At 49.3% G+C, this 19,913-nt stretch overlaps 1 protein-coding gene across 4 annotated transcripts in view; it reads left to right on the top strand.

The window, feature by feature from the left end:
- Positions 1-13,866, top strand: part of CARMIL1 (capping protein regulator and myosin 1 linker 1) — a 313,766-nt gene extending 299,900 nt beyond the window's left edge. For 2 of the 4 annotated variants that reach the window (XM_040460654.1, XM_040460653.1), the window contains 4 exons: positions 628-840; positions 3,786-3,926; positions 5,777-5,892; positions 12,819-13,866. In XM_040460654.1, the coding sequence (XP_040316588.1) occupies positions 628-840; positions 3,786-3,926; positions 5,777-5,892; positions 12,819-12,998 (650 nt within the window). In that variant the 3' untranslated portion in view covers positions 12,999-13,866. The remainder of the gene's footprint in view (positions 1-627; positions 841-3,785; positions 3,927-5,776; positions 5,893-12,818) is intronic. The other 2 variants (XM_040460656.1, XM_040460655.1) reach the window with 1 other exon arrangement.
- Positions 13,867-19,913: the final 6,047 nt, after the last annotated feature.

The raw sequence follows: 19,913 nt of genomic DNA, 5'->3' as shown, positions 1-19,913 counted from the left end.
GTTTGAGATTCCTGGGTTGAGCCCCAGAATCTTTATGCCGTGAGAGCCGGAATGTAGCTCGTTATTTAACCAGCTTGTTTCCGCCTGTGGTCTAGACGCTTCAGGCAGCAACAGGGCAGGGGTGCGAGATGAGGTGACATCGTCACGGTTCTCGCTAAACGCGAGGTGATGGATGTCGCGCAGCCCTCGTCACTGAGGGCTTGCAGCCAGACCCCTACCTGCTGATGCTTGTCCAGAACCGAGGCACCCACAGGCGGTCATACCTGTACCTTCCTCGTGCCAGACCTGAGAAAGATCTAGCGCACTGAGCACCGCGTCCCCTCTGGGCGTTAGTAGGGACGTGGACACGCTTGAACTTAGGCTTGCATCTGGGGGGTGGTCAGGAGTGATGGGAAGGGTACCACCAAGTACGCTGCTTTCCCGCAAACATTGTCGTCTTCCGCCAGCGTGAGTGGACTCGAAGAGCATGTAGAACAACACGTTCTGTTCTGAAATACCTGCGAGGAGACATGAGCAGAAGTGGGCGTGGCAGTCGAGAGCAGGACCCCTCCTCGCTCCCAGTGATCAGTTTCTTCCACCTCTGATTTTGCTCATAAAGCGTGCTCTCTGTACCTGTTTTTATTTTAGTGCCTAAGCCACACCCAGGTGTTCCGGAGAACCGCTTCGGTCTGGGAACACCAGAAAAGAACGCCAAAGCGGAGCCCAAAGTGGACACGGGTTCCAGGCCCCGGAGCTCGTCCAACACGCCCGCCAGCCCGAAGCCCCTGCCGCAGGCCCCCAAACCCAGCCTGGCGGCACGCCCCACCATCCCACAGAAACCAAGAGCCGCCTCGCGGCCTGGTAAGGGTCTTACTGGGCAGCGAGTGGCCCCGTGCCCAGCTGGCCTCCGGAGGGTGCTCGATCGGGACTCACAGGTGGTTCCCGGGGCTACCGGCGAACGCAGGCGCAGGGGGTCCGTGGGAGGGGCTTCGAAAGGGGCAAAGGCTGAAGAGTTTCTGAGACTGTCCCTGCATACGGGTGGCAGGTGGGAGGGCCACGGGAGGAAACAGTCTTGTGTTGACCCAGTCGCTTGATTGAGCTTTCTGAGATCCGTCTCCAGGGTCTACACAAATAAGGAAGCGTAAGTTCCTCTCCTTTCGCCCCAGATTCTGTGAAATATTGAGGGTTTAGAACAGGGCTTGGCAAAACAGGGGCCTGTTTTTGTAAATACAGTGTCACCGGCACACAGCCGTGCCGTTTGTATTAGCTTTTGCGCTAAGACGGCACAGTTGAGTAGTTGTGACAGAGGCCGTTGGCCTGCAGACCCTGAAACACTTAGGTTTGGCCTTTACAGAAAAAGCTTGCTGGCTCTCGGTTTAGAAAACCTAAGGATAGAAGAAGCTTAAAAATCTTAGAAATGGATGGGCCTCTGCCTTATTCTCTCCTGCATTAGTTCTTCCCTGTACGGTTTTTTTTTTCTTTGTTTTTCTCCAACAGTCTATTTAAAAAATTTTTTAAACATTTGCAAAAATAGAGTGGATAATATATTGAACCCCATATCGCATCTTCACTTTTTTCCCCCGTAATGATAGGCAAATAAGGTAGAGATATACAGTCAGATTATGCCCATCATCATCACGGCTAATGTTTTTGTAAAAAATGTTTGTTTTTTATTTTGAGAGAGAGAGAATCCCAAGCAGGCTCCGCACTGTCAGCGCAGAGCCCGATGGAGGGCTCGAACTCGCGAACCGTGAGATCATGACCTGAGCTGAAATCAAGAGTCAGCCGCTTCACCGGCCGAGCCGCCCAGGCGCCCCATCTCTGCTAATCTTAACTCTGTGCCAGGCCGTGTGCTAAGTGCTTTATGTGGATAAACTCCTAATGTCCTCATCACAGCTCCGTTCCATAGATGTGGAGTGTGGGGCCCAGGGACACTCAAGTTTGTCATGCCACACGGCTGGTGAGCGGCAGCCGGACCCTAGGACCCCCAGCTGTAGGGGTGACCACTCCCACGGGCGTGCACACTAGAAAGTAAGACGCACGCCTCATCGTAGTCCTTCGCCAACACGCAGAGGATTGGGTAGAATGAGAAAAGATAAGTCGCAGGCGTCCAAACTCATTCCGCTTGTGGGTCTTTCCCGTTTTCCCTCAAACATGCCTCTCATTCACCAAGCGGCCAGCTGGTTAATGCCCTCCGGTCTTCACAGCCCACTGGTCCCTCAAGAAACCCGGTGCACAGTCTTCAAAGAGCAGCCACAGAGAGACACCCTGCGGTCACCCCCCAGCAGCCGACCCTTGAAGCAGATCACTTAGGACTGCCTAATTCTGCTCAAACCTCTTTGCAGACCAAAGTTATGATAGGGAACAAAAAATTTCTTGGAGCAACACAAGATACCTTCATGATAGAGTGGGGAGAGAGAAGGCATAAAATAATAATAAAACATCAGCAAAGTGTATCCCTCGTCTGCGGTAAGGAAACAGTTCTAAAACGAACCTGATCTCGTTTGTACTTTAGCTCCCCAGTGGCCAATTCCAAATGCAAAACCAGCCGGATTCCCAATACTCTGTTGCAAGGAGCTTCTGTTTTCAATTTGTTAAATGTGTCCGTTCATTTCTTAGCACTTAGTCTGTCGAGAATTATGTTAGCACACTCGTTTGTTTTCGTAGCGCTTGAGAATTCAGGCATTTTCAAATACGCCACCTCCTTTCCCTTCCTCGGCTCTGAGAGACCGCCCCAAGCAGGGAGAGGTCTTCCACGGTGTTAGGTGACAGCCTGTGTGTATAGTGACGCAGAGAGGAGAGTTGAATTGGAAGGCGAAGGCTGAAGAGAACCCTCTGTACACACACGCACGCACACGTGCACGCACACCTACACACACCAAGCTCAAATAACCTTGCAGAAAATAGTGCGGAGAAAAGGGCGCAGTTCAGTAAATCCTTACAGAAAGAATGAAGTAAGTCGCCTTTAGAATTAAGAGACTAGAGTTCTAACCCTAGAAGTTTTGTCATTTTCCCTCAGCGGGTCATTTAATCTCTTCATTCGTACAGTGGTCACCAAAGTCCTTCTGGTTCTAAAAGCCCATTGAGGGGCACCTGGGTGGCTCAGTCAGTTGAGCGTCCGACTTCGGCTCAGGTCATGATCTCGCGGTCTGTGAGTTCGGTCCCGCATCGGGCTCTGTGCTGATGGCTCAGAGCCTGGAGCCTGCTTCTGATTCTGTGTCTCCCTCTCTCTCTGCCCCTTCCCTGCTCATGCTGTTTTTCTCTGTCTCAAAAATAAATAAAAACATTAAGAAAAAAAAATTTTTTTAAATAAAATAAAAGCCCATTGATTCCAAGTTATTCTTAGTGGTCTCAGTATGGATATATAGGTACGTGTGCCTGCGTTCCTACGTGTCCATGTGTATACGTGTGACGTGACCACTGTACTGGACAACAGGCAAAGGCAGTGGGTTATAAATATCACGTATTTTAAGAAAATCAGACAGCCTCTGTGTCTGAGGCAAAGGAACATTGACTTACTGGCAGCGTCCTTTTCAAATATCAGCTCACTGAAATTCCGTGTCAGCGACATAAATTCACGTCTGTCTGTGAGTTTTAGGGATTGTAACCTTTTATAAATTTCAGTTATTTTTCTCCCTACTGTATATAGCTGTTAGTTGCAGAGACATGACACTCCGTCTTGGCCAGAAAACTTCTAGGATACTTTTTAAAAGTGATTGGCCGTTCGTATTTCAAGATTAACCTGGCTTATGTTTTAGGAATCCGGCTGGTGCAACTGCTTGACTCATGCGTTTGTGTCTCCCTAGAGGACATCCCGGACTCCCCATCCAGCCCTGGCTCGTCGAAAATTGCTCTTCTCCCACCTGTCCTGAAAAAAGTTCCTTCGGACAAGGAGAGAGATGGGCAGATTAGCCCCCAGCCCAGTCCCAGGACCCTTTCCCAGGAAGGTAAGAAATGTTTTCTCTCTGTTAGCTGTCTCCAAGGAGAGTCCTTTCAAGAGAAGGGAATTAACCCTGGTCTTGACGAGTATCCTAGAGTTTAAATCAGCATTCCTTGGACTAAACTTCTGGGACCAGAGCAGTTTCCTAGTTCAGAAGCTTGATTCAACCTTATCGATGACATTGGATCTTCACAGAGGACCGTATACACAGAATGAAAGCGTAGCAGACATCCCAACCCAAGGTTTACCTTCTTTGTAATCACTAGGCGCTCCTGAACTGGCTCCCAGCAGGTGCGGAGTGCCTTAAATATTTTGTGACTCATTGGGTGCCGCTTACAGGCTTCTAGGTCTCACTATTTCCCAGAACTCTTCCCCGGTTGTGAATTACCATCACTGTGCTTCATAAGCAGCCCCCGCAGGCTGGGGGTGGGGGGGGGGGGGGGGAGACTCGTAGCTCATTACACTCGCTTAGTCATGAAGTCAGACATGCCTTATTCCCCAGGCACCTGCCTGGACGCTTTCAGGGCGTCATTGGGCCAGCTTTGCTCCTCTTAATCTGCTGGGAGCAGAGCAAGATAATCCTGGGACGTGGGTGCCCATCTCCCAGAATCAGATCAAGAGTTATGAGTGGAGGGTGGCCTCAGCACCCCTGCATTTCTGTCACCCACCTCCCACGCTCTGTTAAATACACTGTTGACTTTTGGGTTCTACCCTCCATAAAGTATAATTGCCATCTCTAAGCCCCGCTGATGAAGAAATTCCGGAGCCCCACGAGTCATTACCCATGACCAGATGGCTCTCATTATGGTTTGAGGCTGCCTTTGTTTTATTTTAGATGTTTGATGCTTTTAGAATTCCTTGACCTTTCTGGCTTTGACATCTTCCTCCACTGGCCTGTTTTATTAATGGCAGTCTTGTGTTGAAGTTAATGGAGAGTATTTCTGGCTACTATCTTTGTGACTTAGGAGAATAATAAAAATAAATGATTAGCAACAAAAAAAAATAACACTGCCTGCTTTCTCCTCTCCATCCTGCAGATTCATTTGGTGGGTCCAAGCTTCCCTCACCTATTAGCTGTAAATAAAAGGAGGTAGGGATTTGACCAAAGCCGATAAACCACTCATGTCAAACTGAGCAGCCAAAGCCGTGAAAGATAGCTAGCGCCTACAGTTACTTTACACGGAATGCGTAAATAGAGGGTCTGGCGTTAGAGCCACAGCCTTCGCGAGTCTTGGTGTAGAAAAAGGAACCTCCGAGTCAGACCGACTTGAGCCAGCCCCTCCCCCACTCTGCCTTCATTTCCCCTTCTTTCTGCAACTGCTTTGTGTCTTTACTTACAAGGAGGTTTTGAAGATTGCTTAACGTTTATGAAAAGCGAGGTTTTCTAGATGCCTATATGATTACAAACAAGGGCTCGAGTAACCCACCAGCCCCCTGAGTACGAAGGGGTGCCACGGAGGGTGAAGAGTGGAAGCCACTGGCAGACCCTTAGCTGCTTTGGAAAAGTCCTGTGTTCTTTCCTGAGAAACTAAGTTGCTCCTCAGACATTTCCGAGCTCTGGGGTAGATGTGTGACTCCTTTCCTCGTTCTCCCTTGAGGGCAAACACCATGGATGATTCGTGCCCCCGTCTTTCTAGGTGGGGACTGTAGAGCTTGCCCCTGGGATCCACAATAAGTTAAGCACAGAGATCATCCTGGTGGTGTCACTTGGTATTGAAATGGAGTTGAAATATACATGCCGTCTGAGAACAGCCTGTAAATGTCCAAGGTGCTAAGACTCTGACTTCAGTTTATTAGCTCATCGGCAGCGCCGGCCCGGGGATGACAGCCACTTGTGAGCCCTGTCTTTTTCTTTAGAAAACGTTCCTGATGTGCTCCTTCCTATTTTCTTGTACGTTATTCATGCTGGTTACTTCATTTCCTTGTTCTGTGCCTCCCTTTGGACTAGCGTGCCCAACTCATTTCTGAAACAGGTAAATGGCTCTGATTCTTCTGGATTATTCCATAGTGAATGTGATTTTCGTTAATCCATCCTGGAATCAAAGCGATACCGCGGGGGCCTTTTGTTAGCACCTTTTTGGGGGCAGACTCGGAGCTCACCTCATTTTGCACCACATTTCCATAATGTTGGCTGTTGAATTCTGTAGATGATGGTGTGTGCGGGACCAATGCTGTAGGTTCCCGAAAGCCTAAGTGGGGCGGGTTCTCGGATATTTAATTCTTAATAGTCTTTAATATTAATGTCAACACATCGATGTATTTGCTAATGTAAAGGGTAAAACGAATCCCTTTTCCTCAGTAGTGCAAAGAGGAGATTATTACAAAAGACATTCAGATCATGACACTGGCAAGCCTTCCAGTGGAGGGAAAAGATCTTCAAAACTGTACTCCACGATTGCAGAAGAGGAGGTGAAGGCAGTTGGGCACAGGAAGTCACAGCCAACAAATGGTTAGAGCCTTCGCTTATCATCCCTTCACTGACCCAAAGCTTATGAATTGGCACTAACAAAAACAAACTTTAATTGAGTAACTTCTATCCCGGGACCGGCTCGGGGATTATTCCTACAACCCATGTTGGTTTTCTAAATGGCAACAGGATGGTCCTTCCCTTTGGGGCAAAGAGTATCGACTTCAAAATCTAAACTTTCAAACTCGACCAAGGAGGATCGAGTTACTCTGGCGTGGGGTGATTTGTCCCCTCCACTTTTCGTGATCCTGTGGGTTTACACGTGGGTCATGCCTCCTGTTCTCTTGGTCTCGCTATACTCTTCTGTTCGACTGTAATTGGGATTGGGGAAGAAATTCTTAGAGTGCAGTTTCTGCCTTTAGAAGGTATTGGCCCAACACCTTACCTGACGCTGTTTTAGGAAAGGATCAGTGAAATGCCCGCGACCTTTCATTGGACTTTTTATGACCCTTCAGTGAGAAAGGAAAAGTACCAGTTAAGGGTCTCAACCTCTAAGGACAGTTGATTCTATTTTACAGCCGTTGCTTTTTGCCATCTGCCTTCCGCGAGACACGGTGGTGAGTTCTGTCGTGTTCCGTTCAGGTGAAGACCGTCCCAGGAGACAAAAAAGGCTTTGTCAATTTCAAACTGTCGATTTCAAATTGGCTTCGAACTCCAGTGGGAAATGTTAGAGCAAGCCTCGCTGATTCAGAGAGGAAATGTCTTTCCTGTGACTCCGCACTTCTGATCTTGCTGGTTAATAACTTTCTTTATAAATCCGACTTGAAAATCTTTGAAAGGAAGTCTTAGTACCATAAAAGGGAAAAAAAAAGAGGTAGAATATTCTGATATGTGAGATGGCTTTAAAGTACTTTTTCCCTTGAAACAGGGCACTTTTCTTCCGGTAAACCTGTCAGGGGTTAATACGTGAGTGTATTTAGGCTCCCAAGGATGAAGTATGTGGCCCAGAATTCTAGCTGCAACTCCGTGCCTGTCACGGCCTTCTGAGAAAGCGCCCCACATGGCAAGTTAATGGAAGTGACCTGATTATAGGAATAACTTCTCTTTCTTGCAAAAGGATAAAGCATTCTGAAACTTCCGCACCTTGTTACGGATAACACACCTCCTACGAGACCCACCTTACGGCTTCACAACCGGCTGCATTACGGCGCCTCCGGTGGGAACTGTTGTCTTTGAGGACTTTCCCGGACAGAGGTTTACAAACCAAAACAGCAGCCAGAAGGCATCTGCTGTCTCCCTCGGGCAACATTTGGGGCCAGCTTTCTTGGCCAGTACCGTTGGATGAGTTGTGCACTCCGACCTGCCTGGCGATCTACGCCCCCCCCCCCCCCCCCCCACCGCTAGCTAATGGGGTGGAGCTGGTGGGGTTAAGGACACGCCCCACAGCACAGAGTGAAGTCTATAGGTCACAGATGAACATTCTGGTTGGGCCTGGTAGCGCCTGCCGGAGAAAAAACAACTGACTTGGCCCTTCACTTTTTTAAAGGACTCCCTAAAACAAACGTAATGTTATATGGCAACCAGACTTCAATTAAAAATTTAAAATCAATAAATACCAGTGATGTCACGGACACTACCGAGGAATCCTATGTTTGACCCTGTAAGAAACAAACGAACGCGATGACCCACTTGGGTTTTGTAAATAAAGTTTGGTTGGAACACACGCACCCGGATTTCCTGCGTGGTAGACTCGTTTACAGACACGTGCTTACAATACGTCTCCTAAGAGATTTTCTCTGATATTTTCAGAAAAACCTGTTATCTTCAAGTGACAGAAAAGTCACATAAACGAACACTTAAAGACATTTGTTTTCTGAAGAGAGGCCGGGTTATTTGTAGAGCGTATTAAATCAGAAGCCCTATCTCTGTATTGCCCCTTTTGAGAAGGTCACATAGATGTTTCTAGATTTGGGAAATTTACATTTGAACTATCGTGTAGGGTGACTTCTATCACTTGGTTACCTAACAAAGCACCTTGATGGAGCACAGTGTTCCTTCTTCCCAGAAGCCGCTGAAAGTGCTTCATGTAACACACAAGGAGACCAGCCCCAGGACCACACCAGTCCTGCAGGAAGGCTTTGAGATAGGACAAAAAGGTTGGCCACAGGAATAAGCCAGATCGTAGGAAGGCAAGAAGTTCTGTGCCTGGCTCAGATTTTTCCACGACCTCTTGGACTTACAGTTCTCCCTCCGATGGGCTGTATCAGTGTGATGGAATTAAACAGGACCATCTTGTGTTTGCTTTTCTGCCCTGATTTCTGGAAATAGCAACAGGAACCAAAAAAGTAGTTTTTACAGGAGCTTCAATTAAAGTAATTTTATGTCACATATTTTAATACTGTTTTGTTAGTGCCGATTCCCCCACCTGCCTGTCTTCATCCTTGAGAATTCCAAAGCAGTCTGCTTTCTGAATAGTTCCCGGTTAACAAACGGCATTTAGCAGAGCAATTCTGTTAGCCCGTGCTGTGTACTTTCCTTTAAATCTTTCAGGAGCGGCTTCGTGTAAGCTAAAACAGCTTTCTTATTTTCCTAAATCGTGTATCCGTGTGACAAACAGAAGCTGTTGTTCTCAAAGCATGCTGCATATTTTTATCGTGGTTGTTGTTTTAATTGTGTGGCTATTTTAGTATTGACCGGACAGGTAAAATGCTTGCTTTCTTTTACTGGAAATATCTGTAACTTCTGAATCTCGTGCCCTTTCCCGTCTTGCATTTAATTATAAGCTGTGATGTTTTCATTCGAGTATGTCCCGTTTTCTTGAAGAAAATAGTTGGTTTGGCTTTGTATATATTATGATGTACCCTGCTTGTTCGGGCCATCTTACTCTGAGATGTCTTTTATATGTCACTTGCTTCTTCCATAATCCAACCTATAACCAGCAAAATATCTGGCTGTGGCTTACGGTCTGTCAGCCAGTGCTGTGTCCTACTTTTTTTCACCAGATCTGGATTCTGCTACCCCGGTATGAGTTCTTCAAAAGAAATTTAACCATTGGTCAGCAGTTTTGGCTCCTGCCAAGAAAGTATAAAAACATCAGGGCTGGCTACCGAATATTATTTTTAAGGTCCTCACGTTTTCCTGGTGGGAAAGATGGATGTCGGTGGGACTTAAAATGGAGAAGAGCTCAAATTTTCAAATGCATCTCTAATTCCGAATTCATGTGCACATTTCGGAAGCTTTAAAATTAGCACGTGTGTCTGTGTGTATATGATACATGTATATATGCAAAGTCAAATCATCTTCCAGAATGACAGATTTCACGTTTAATCCTTCCTGCACCAATCTTTGCCACCGTAGACGGGATGTGAGTATACACACAGTGTTTATGTTGAATAGCCTGTTGACTTAAGCACTTTTTTTTTTTATCATTTTAATGGTTTGTGGGATGGCACCAAACACATCTACAGACGCACAGAGACGCCCCAGCACGTTAACGGTGTGAATACTTGCATTGAGGACGTGTAGTAAGGCAACCTGACTTTCTTTATCCTGTATAAAGTCAACCATTAAGTCAGGCTGCTCAGGAGAAGGTTCATCTGAATTAGTAAAAAGCCTGAATTTTATATTCCACTTATTTATTTTGTAAATGTTTGTTTGTTTGTTTGTTTGTTTTGAGAGAGAAAGAGCATGCCAGCAGGGGAGGGGCAGAGAGAGAGGAAGAGAGAGAATCCCAAGCAGGCTCTGTGCAGTCAGCACAGAGCCTGACATGGGGCTCAAATCCACAAACTGTGAGATCGTGACCTGAGCAGAAATCAAGAGTCGGATGCTGAACCAACTGAGCCACACAGGCGCCCCCTGAATCTTATATTTTAGAATAACTTCTAGAGTTTTAAGTTTCAAGCAGACGTAATCTTATTGGGACTGTTCGTCAGTGGGAGCTTGACCAAACCTACTTCAATATAATTGTAATTAGCATCCTAATTATCTGCAGTCAAATAGATGCTGCCTAAGGACTGGAAAACTAACTTAACAAAGAACATTCCCCCTACAAAGTTGTTCCTACCAGCGATCTGGACTAATGAGAAGGTGGGAGCCTGGGAGAGCGAGTGCATTGGCCGCTGGTGTGATTTTAGGTCCCTGATCTCACCTGCCTCGGTCTCCTGTCCACTCACGCACCTCCTTGTAACGCTAAGGAAATGGCAGCCTGGGACTAGTCTCGGGATCCCGCTCACATCCACAAGAGTTTAATCAGTGAATTTTTAAATAGCGTCAGTGCCTTAGTGAAGTGCTTTGTGGGGCCTCTAGAAAGGCCATATTATTATTCCTCTCAGTGACTATGTTGGACGCATTAAAATTTGTGCCTTCGTGACTCGTATTGGGTGTATGTCACCGACCCAGAAACCAGTCTGTTAACTTGTTAACGATGCAGATTGAAGGACGGTCTGCTTTCTGCCGGAAGACCGCTATGTGAGATCTCTCTGAATTTCAGTTAGCTGCGCTCCAGCGACCTGGGTCCATCCAGGGTGCTTTTGTTTCTTACCTGCGACATAAACATTTTGGATGGCGTGAATGTGTCCATTTTTAGAGAGTCCTCTGATTTCACAGACCATGAATGAGGCCCTGGGATTTTGAGGAAGCTAAAATACTGGCGGAATGGAAAGCTTTTGAATCTAAGAATTAGAGCCAACGTGGTTGCTCTGAAGTCAAATAAGCAGTATATCACCATTTTGGGTTCTTCTTTTGACCCTGTAGCGTCGGAAATTTGTTTTTGAGTCACTTGATACACAGGAACAGCTCATGTTGGTTTTAAAAGGGAATGAATAAATTTTTCTAGCAAGATTTCACTAGCAGTGCTCTACTTTGAGGTCAGATTATTGCAAAGTGGCTTGGAGATGATGAGAAATCTGCTGTCCTTCCTCCTGGTTGTAGCACATGCAGAAGCTGAAAACTTAGAGAGTTCTTTGTAGATTACTCTCAAATGGATTTTGTGTTAAAAAACAAGCCATTTTGAGAAAATTATTTACCTTTGCCCCCAGACCTGATTGGCTGACAACTTTCAAAGGACGTTTATTATTTTTTTACACGACTCAAGCGAAAAAATAAAATCAGTTGTAATATTGTTTGCTTTTCCCTTCCATCTGAGAATTTGCTCCAAGGCGTTAGGCAAAAAGAGGTCAGGCTTTTAAAAAATTACTTATTTTTACAATGAGATTTGAGAAGTTTATCCTCTTGAGAAGGGTGGATGGTTTCCATTTAATGTAATTAACTACATTTAAGTTTTTATTGTCTAGAGATCAGAATCTGGCCCCACAACCAGATTGGCAAGAGAAATACTTTATTATGTTTGCATTTTAACTATCAGGTTTCAGGAGCTTTTACTTCCTGAACCGCTCTTTAATGGATTAAGCATTTGAATAGCCAGTTCCTGGCCAGAGGAGTTTTTAGCATAATTGCCAAAGTCAAGGTCATTAGAAGCATCAGCGGGATCCTGTCGCTTTCCAGGCCTGTGTTCCTAGTTGGATCATTTGAACTTCTGAGTGACGAGGTAGCTTTCGTCTGCTTTCAAGCCACACAAAGTGTAGGGCTTGATATTTTTGGCTTAAGTGGTATCTATACAAAAGATTTGGTGAGTAATATGTAATAAGCCTTAATCGCCCTGAAGTACGGTACCCGCGAAGCTCTGATCTAGTCGTCAAGAACATGCACTTTGCAGGGAGAGGTCTCGTTTAAATCCAAATTCCACGTTTTACAAGACCTCCCCGCCAGGGCGTTGTGAGGTGTCTCAGTCCTGAAGCACGCATGCCCGACGGGACACATAACAAAGGCTCCAGCCCAGTAATTCTCCACCCCTCCCTTCAGGGCTGTGCGAAGTCGCGGGGGGGGGGGGGGGGGTCCTTCATATTTATATGGGATCAGAGCAGGCAGCCATGATGACAGTTCTGTCACCTGGAGGCTGGTTCCAAGAGGACTGACCGCACCCGAGGCAGTATTCATTTGTTCTCACAAGGCTTTGAAGCATTCACTTCCTAGCGCGAGGAACTGAGGTTTGCTGGGTCCTTCCTCATGTCGTGGCCCCAGAGCAGAGAAAGCCAGGTCTAGAGGGTGGCAGAAGGCATCAGGTGGGACATCTGTCCAGCGGCGCCTCTGCCAGGCTCTGTCTGTCCTGTTGCCTTGGCCGCACGAGGGGCGGCTGTGCGTGAGGGGTCGGAGGGCCCCCCATCAGTTCCCCTATCCGTAGCACCCCCAGATTCTCAACCACGGCCGTGAGAGCTTTGCCCTCTCATGGCCTGCTTTTGTGTTTTCTCATTTTGATTTGCTTCTGTTTTTGTTGGTTTGTTTCTCATTTCTGCCTCGAGTCTCTAAACATAGCTGGTAAGTCGTTTCTAGCAAGTTCCTCCCGCCCCTCAGGGCCCCTGCATCTCCCCCCACGATCGGTCAGGCCGTCGATTGTACCCTGCCAACCGTAATGACATCTTCCCCTTTCCATTCCAGTTGCAAGGAGAAGCTGGGGCCAGCAGGCCCAGGAGTATCCAGAACAGAAGCCGTGGTCCTCCAGTAGAGACGGCCACCGAGGCGGCAAATCTAGCGACTCTGGGGAAGAAGCGGAGAGAGAGTTTATTTTTGTGTAAAGGTCCCCGGTGCACAAGTCTCAGTGCAGGGCTGCTTTGTTAGCCGTTGGAGAGCAGTCAAGGGCAACGCTTCCTCCTGAGTTCTTCTCTCGGTGGTCTTTTCCTTTCCCTTCTTTTCTTTACTTGCCTTTTGAAAACAAACAGACCCATTTGGGTTTTTTGGTGATCAAAGTACATTTGTTTCGTCTTCTCCCGACCCTCGGCATTTGATTCCGAAGCATTCCTCCATATGCTTTTAGTGAAAGCCAGCAATTATTCCATGGGCCCTACTGGAATTTCTCGGAGGCAGCGACAGCGTGCCCCGCGAGAGGAGTTTGGGGAAGTAATCCAAGCACCTGGACACATCCTCACACGAGCATCACCATCGGCTGACGGTGGGGTACCGCTGCATGGACCCGTGTCAGATCTGCACTTGACTCGAGAGAGCGATTTATTCTTGATGTATGCAATTGCACATTGTAAGTATATTAACAGAGCACACTAATAAATAATTTGTATAAATTATATATATTAGATCTTGGCTATGGTTTTTACGTTCTCCCCTGGGGAACTTCTTCCTTCCTGATGTGGAACTGTCCACGTAAGTTTGGTCGGTGACCTTCGCGATAGCATCCAGGAGCCCAGTTAAGAACAGGGTGAAAGAGGCCCACGGCTGATCTTACCATGTGCCCGGATTCATGTACATAGTTGATCGGAATGAGGTTTTATGAATATTCATGTTTTTTGAAGGCCTATAATTTCTGTCTGCATATTAGCTTTTAATGTATGATTTTAAGAATACTTTGACACCTGTAAAAAAAATCAAAACACTACTCTTTTTAAGACATTTCACAAATATTCACTTACATTACAGGCTGAGGTATTTTATTCATATGTATATTTATACCAATAAAATGATTTTACAAGTGGAATTTTGGCCTTCTCTGGTTCTTTCGTAAATGTAGGATTGGCTCGTGGTAATGAACTTCGTGTTTCTAAAATCCAGAATGATCACAGACCCCAGATAATCAAACCTGTTATATTCAAAATAGATGTAACTCGCTAATCCAATGTCCGCTCTCACCTTTGCGAAGAAGAGGAAATTAATCAAGAGTCTGTGAGTTTGATACATTCCCCGTTCCCTCAGATCAAGGGCCCTAAAAGGGGTGCAAGCGTGAATGGCGTTTTGAATTCACAAGCAGTGCGGTTGACGGTTGGAAAGAAGAATTATAGGAGTCGGGGCGTGTGTGACATGACTCTTTCCCACCACACACACACACACACACACACACCCCTACACAGACTGAGTGCCAGTAAATGTGGACTGAGTGGTTTGTTGCCATTGCATGAGATTCTATGAAGACACAGATTGTTCCTTCCACATAAATGTCATAATGTCTTACACGCCCATAGGAACAGACGCCTCTGCTGGATGTGTGAGCTGGAGAAACACGCGGGCAGAGATGGGACTCGGTGAGTTAACACCATAGGCAGCACGACAGAGCCTGCGTTCGTGGTCAGCGGATTGCAGTGGGAAGGGGGCATTAGTTCTGTCTGTGAGGCTGAGGCCTCAGAGGAGGGGACGTTTGTGCAGGGCCTTGAAGCAATACCTTCGCACGTACAGGGACTTGGTCTGGTTCGTAGTAGCGTCCCCCATAAATGTGTGATGTGACCCACGTCAGGCCATAGGCGTCAGTGGGGAGACAGCAGAATGTGCTCATCTCCGAGCGAGCAAGGTCCCTTTCACCTGGAGCAGCATGTGGTGAGGACCCCACCTGAGATCTCTCTCTGGATTCTTGCATCGGGAAAAGGCCGCATGGTCACTGGCCTTGGAGTTGGAACTCGACGGTATGTGGCAGGAGCCCGTGCGTGTTTTTGAGCAATACTGTAAGACATGGAGTGTATACAGATAAGCCCTGTGGCCCAGGGAGGCGAGCGGCTGAGCGAGACTCCATTTCCCCTCGTGCTGATGATCAGGACATACCTGTTGAGATGCCCCTTCAAGGGAAAGCGCTGTGGGGGTCTGGCTGCCTGCACCTGCTACCCCTGCGGGCCCAGCCGGCCCTCGTGCCAAAAGCGTGACACCCTCGCCCCCGGCCTCTACTGGGCAGCCTTCCCTTGGCCTGACCGGGACTGAGAGCAGCAGAAGCCCCTTCCATCCAGGCCGCCTGTCCCTCGCCTTCCCCAGGTGGTCGCCAGCAGCCTGGTCTGTGGGTGCCGGCCTCGCCCGCTGCTCCCACGCACGCGTCCCCCACAGACGCTTCCCCGGCACAAAAATCCCCACAGTCTAGTCCCACCTCGGCCTCTGCTTCCCGGAGAAACCGAGCCCCCACAGTCCTCCGCGTCCTGGATCCCTTAACCAAGTTCAGGAACACGGGGTATCTGCTGAGCTGAAGGCCAGTGCATTTCCCTCAGGACATGTGGGCTTTGGTGTTTGTTTTGTGAATACGTTCACGAATACATATGAAGATAGGATTTCTGTCTTAGTCCCTGAACGCTGCTATAACAAAAGCACCATAGACTTGTGTGGGGGGGGGGGGGGGTTGGTGCTTAAGCATTTTCTCACAGCCCTGGAGGCCCGAAGTCCAAGATCAAGGGGCTGGCAGATTCGGTGTCTGTGATGTCCTGCCTCCTGGTTTGTAAATGGCTTTTTGCTGTGTCCTCACACAGTGGAAGGGACAAGGGAGGTCTCTGGTGACTCTCTGAAGGGCAGGGATCCTGTTCATGAGGGCGCGGCCCTTATGACCTAATCAGCTCCCGAATGCCTCACCTCTACGTACCACCGCGTTGGGGGTTGGGGCTTTGCCATAACAGTTTGGGAAGGTGGGACACAAACAGTCTGCCATTTTTCACACGTCCCTAAAAGAAAGATACCTTGGGGGCGGAGAGCAGACTGACGTCTCAGGTCGTCTAGGACCCGCACCTCGATTCTGGGTCCCCGTCAGGTGCACACGTTCGGGGACCAGTGAAGCCAGGTGCTGGGACCGCAAGGGAGCAGATCAGGAGCGCCCTGTCCCAGAGAGCCCTCTGGACTCCCAGAAAATCCCAAGACTGAGAGAGAAGCGGACCGACTACCAGGAAGGGTCTGGAATCTTCCCATAAAGCTCAACGACAGTGACGACGTTCCTGTTGGGGTCACGTGCCAGCCCGGAACCGAGGATGTGGCTGGTTCCCGGCCCACCCCAGGTACACCAAGCAGGGGCTGGATAATCCAGGAACCACGGCTGCTTGCTCGCAGGGTGTGGCTGGACCCGGCAGGCCGGCCTTCCAGTGTTGCTTTCCCTTAGTTTAACGTCGGTCAGTTGGGATGCACTTGGCACATGGCCCTGGCCAGCAACGGTCAGGCCGGCGTCAGGTGTCGCAGAGAAGTTCGGTTGCAACTAAAAACTGGCCGCTGACTATTCAGGAAGAGAAGCGTCATGCCTGGTTTAGGAGGACGGGAGGAGTGCGGGCAGGAGGAAAGCTGAGCTCAGGCCCCTGCCGCCTCATTCCCCCGTCCTTGTGCGCTGGCTTGCGTTGACCATCGTTTTAACTCGCCGTTTGCAAAACAGTCTTCCCAGAGAAAATAACCGTGCAAACGCGAAGGGAAAACAGATGATCCATTTTCTTGTGCAAAGTGAAAAATTACCACGGAATTACTCTCAGAGGGCAGGAGAGCCCCGACTTTTCAACGGAGAAGCTGCGCCTGGCTTCGGTCCCGTGTGAAAATGCTAAACTGAGATGGCCTCGAGACGATTCTTTGCTTCACAGCTTCCGCTTGCTAGACTGAAAGCGGCGCCCGAGTGTGGCCCTGCCGTGCAGAGACCGCGTGGTGCACTCGTTCTGTCCGTCGCTGCTTTTCCCCAGAGCAGGAACGGTGGCCGATGCCCTGGACGGCCTGTCCGGGGAGCAGGCTGGGAGACCAGGCCGATGCGGCCGCGGACCGTGGGGCTGACCCTCCCTTCCCCCTCTTCGTGAGGCGCTAAGGGACTAGCGGAGGGGTCGGGCCCTCGCTGTTACCACTGCCACGTTCAGTGTCCTGCCCTAAGTGACACACTCCCCTCCTGACTTGAACTTCCTTAGCCCAGAGCCCAGCTCCGTGGCCAAAGTGCTGGAAACCAGGGCAGGGAGGACGGAAGCACAGGGAAGGTTGAAAACAAGGGATGTGCTTTTCTTCTTCTTGTGTTTTGGTTTTTGGTCGGTCTCTCCCACGGGTGGACTGGATGAAGCAGAACTATAAAAGCGCGTTTTGACGAGGGCACACTGGACACCCTGTGTGTTGGCCAACTTGGCAATAAATTCAAAAAATAATAAATAATTTTTTTTTAAAAACGCGTCGTGAGGCGGCCCTCCTAGCCCTTTGCCTCCTCCCAGGGCGGGCCAGGCGCCGGGCAAGCTGTCTGCTCCCCGAGCTGCTCTGTGTGAACATCCCAGCCCCCCGGCTCTCAACTCACACGGAGCTGAGAGCAACTCTCACCTGCCTGGTGCCGTAATTCGCGTGAGCTGAGATCCACGCTTGCGTGCCTCACACAGGGACGTGGGAGAGCAGCCGGTTTGCTTCTGCGCATCAGGCAACATCGGCCTGGAGCCAGGGAGGTGCGCGGGTCCGGAATGTGGGTCACGGTCGGCCACCGTCACCGACATGGCCCAGGTCCACAATGCAGAACAGAGCATCTGGGACTGACGAATTGCATCTCAGGATTTCTGAGTCTGGGGTCAGATGCTCCCCACCTTGAATTTGGAGCTTCCCCTGTAAGGACAATTTACACACAGGTTAAGTCTCCAAGCCACAGCTGAAAATTTCTCGTGAATTAGACGCTCTCCCCAGTTAGAGGTTTCTCCAAATACACAGTGGTGAGATGTGTGTTCTCCAAGGGCTCTCTCTGTCCACACCGCTGTCGGACGGAGGCAAGATCGGACAGAACCGGGGCAACGCGTCCACACTGTCCAGTGGCAGCTGGTGTTAGCTTGAACTCAAAGAGGCTGTCACCTGCCCTGTATGCACACGTAGACCGTGCACCTATCTATGTATCCACGCCCCGGCCCGGCACTCTGGGATCGGGCCCAACTCTGCACCTCCCTTGATGCGCCGTGATCGTGAGGACTTTTGAAAAGGAAAGTCTGTTTTAACCTTCGTTCCTGAAGGTAAGAAGGAAGCAGCCATGTCCTTCCCAGACAGAAGCTCTGAAAGGAAGGTAGACCCTCTAAGTGGTTTCCGTGTGGTCCGAGGGGCCCGGACGCAGAAACGGCCCTGCCGGAAGGTGCGCCTTGAGCTCCTAGACGTTGAGTCCCTGCCGAGAATCTAGACCTGAATGGCATGTGGGTTCCCCGCTGGAGGGGTGTCCTCAGCCACGGGGGTAACCGCGGGGATCGAGAGCTTGGGTGCTGGGTTCTGTTGGTTGGTTTTTGTGTTTGTTTCTTGGGTTCCACACAAAAGTGAGACCATGCGGTATTTGTCTTTGACATTTCACTTAGCGTAATGCCTTCAAAGCCCATTCATGTTGTGGTAAACGGCAACATTTCATTCTTTTTTAGGGCCGAATGGTAGGTTTTAGGCTTTTTCAGGCATGAAGAGGTCTACAGATTAGGAGACGCCCGCCACTGAGAAGATAGTTGGTCACTCGCAGGAGGGGACACACCATGTGCCACGTGAGGCCACCCAGGGAACACCAGGCTCAGTCGGGAGGTGACGCCGGAAAGTGGGACACATGAAAACAAGACACCGTTCCCGCAACAGAGACCTTGTCCCTGAGGCTGCACAGCTGGAGGTGTGAACCAGGAAGGGGCTCAGAGCCTCGCTGCAGCCTGGCAGGTCCGTGGAGGGGTGCAGTGGTCCCGTCCCCATCTGAGGACACGTGAAAGCCTGGGCCCCTGTCGTGGGGATCCGGGCATTTCAGAAGTGGGACCGCTCAGTTTTCCTGTGGAGTTTAATGCGGGCCCAGCATGCCCAGCATGTCACAGATTTTCCTCATCCCTAGTCATACTGACGTCTGGAAGACAGACCTGCAGACTCCCTCTGCCCCTGGTCCCAGATAACAAAATTGCGCTACTCTGCTAGAAAAGTCCCTCTCTCCTCCAAGCCTTAGGCATCCAGCGGGCCAACTCTAAATCCTCTTTCCTAAAGGACTGGATCAGGAGTGAACCTCTGACCCACAGAACCCGTCAGATTCTTTCTCCAAATAATTTAGGAAAGGGGCCGGCACACTGTTGCCCACTGTCTACGACGCGCCGTGGCTGCGACAGAGATCTGTGGGTCCAGAAAGCCTAAAATATTTACTGTCCTTTACCAAGTTTTGTGGCTCCTGAAAGAGAAGGTCGGAGAGGCGAGGGGGACCACCGTGAGGGGGCCGAAGGGCCATCTGCATTCAGAACAGAGCAAACGGTGCCCAGAGACAGGAGTGAGTTAATCCCAAGCTGGCCAGAGGGGCTACCATGTGGCTGCAAGACTACGGACCCATTAAGGTCCCCGGCATACGTTGCCACCCCTTGATGAATCCCAGAAGGGGTTGAGCTCAGAGCACAGCGATAGGCAATGAAAGGTGCTTGTTTCTCTGGACCTATGGCTCTTAACTCGATCCTCTGATCCTGATGAGCTGTGCTGGTTCTACGTCTGAATGAAGAAGACCACATTTGTCCTCTAGCCTAAATCCCAGACAAGGCAGACCATGTCCCTTCCCCAGGGGCACAGCAGGAGCCCTAGAGGGACTTCCAACACAGGCTCCCTCCCTCCCACGGCCCCCCCTTTGCTGTCACCTGGTGAGGAACCTGCAGGAAGCAGCTGAAGGGAACATGGGTGTATCGTCAGTCCGCTGAGGTGCCCTTGTGGAGAGCGGCATCCCTGATCTCCTGATTTGGTTCCTTTCTGGAAGAAAAGGTATGTGTTCATGGAGCCTCTACTTGGGAAATGCATAACTCTGATTTACGTCAGGCAGTATAGGAACAGCCGTGGCAGGACAAAAAAGGAAGAAGTAACAAAATCACGAAGTTACGTAGAATCTAA

Source organism: Herpailurus yagouaroundi, unplaced genomic scaffold, assembly GCF_014898765.1.
Source record: "Herpailurus yagouaroundi ecotype Mexico unplaced genomic scaffold, PumYag 250, whole genome shotgun sequence".
Lineage (NCBI taxonomy): Eukaryota > Metazoa > Chordata > Mammalia > Carnivora > Felidae > Herpailurus > Herpailurus yagouaroundi.
Note: the sequence above shows the minus strand (reverse complement) of the source record. Positions and strands in the feature narration are given on the sequence as shown.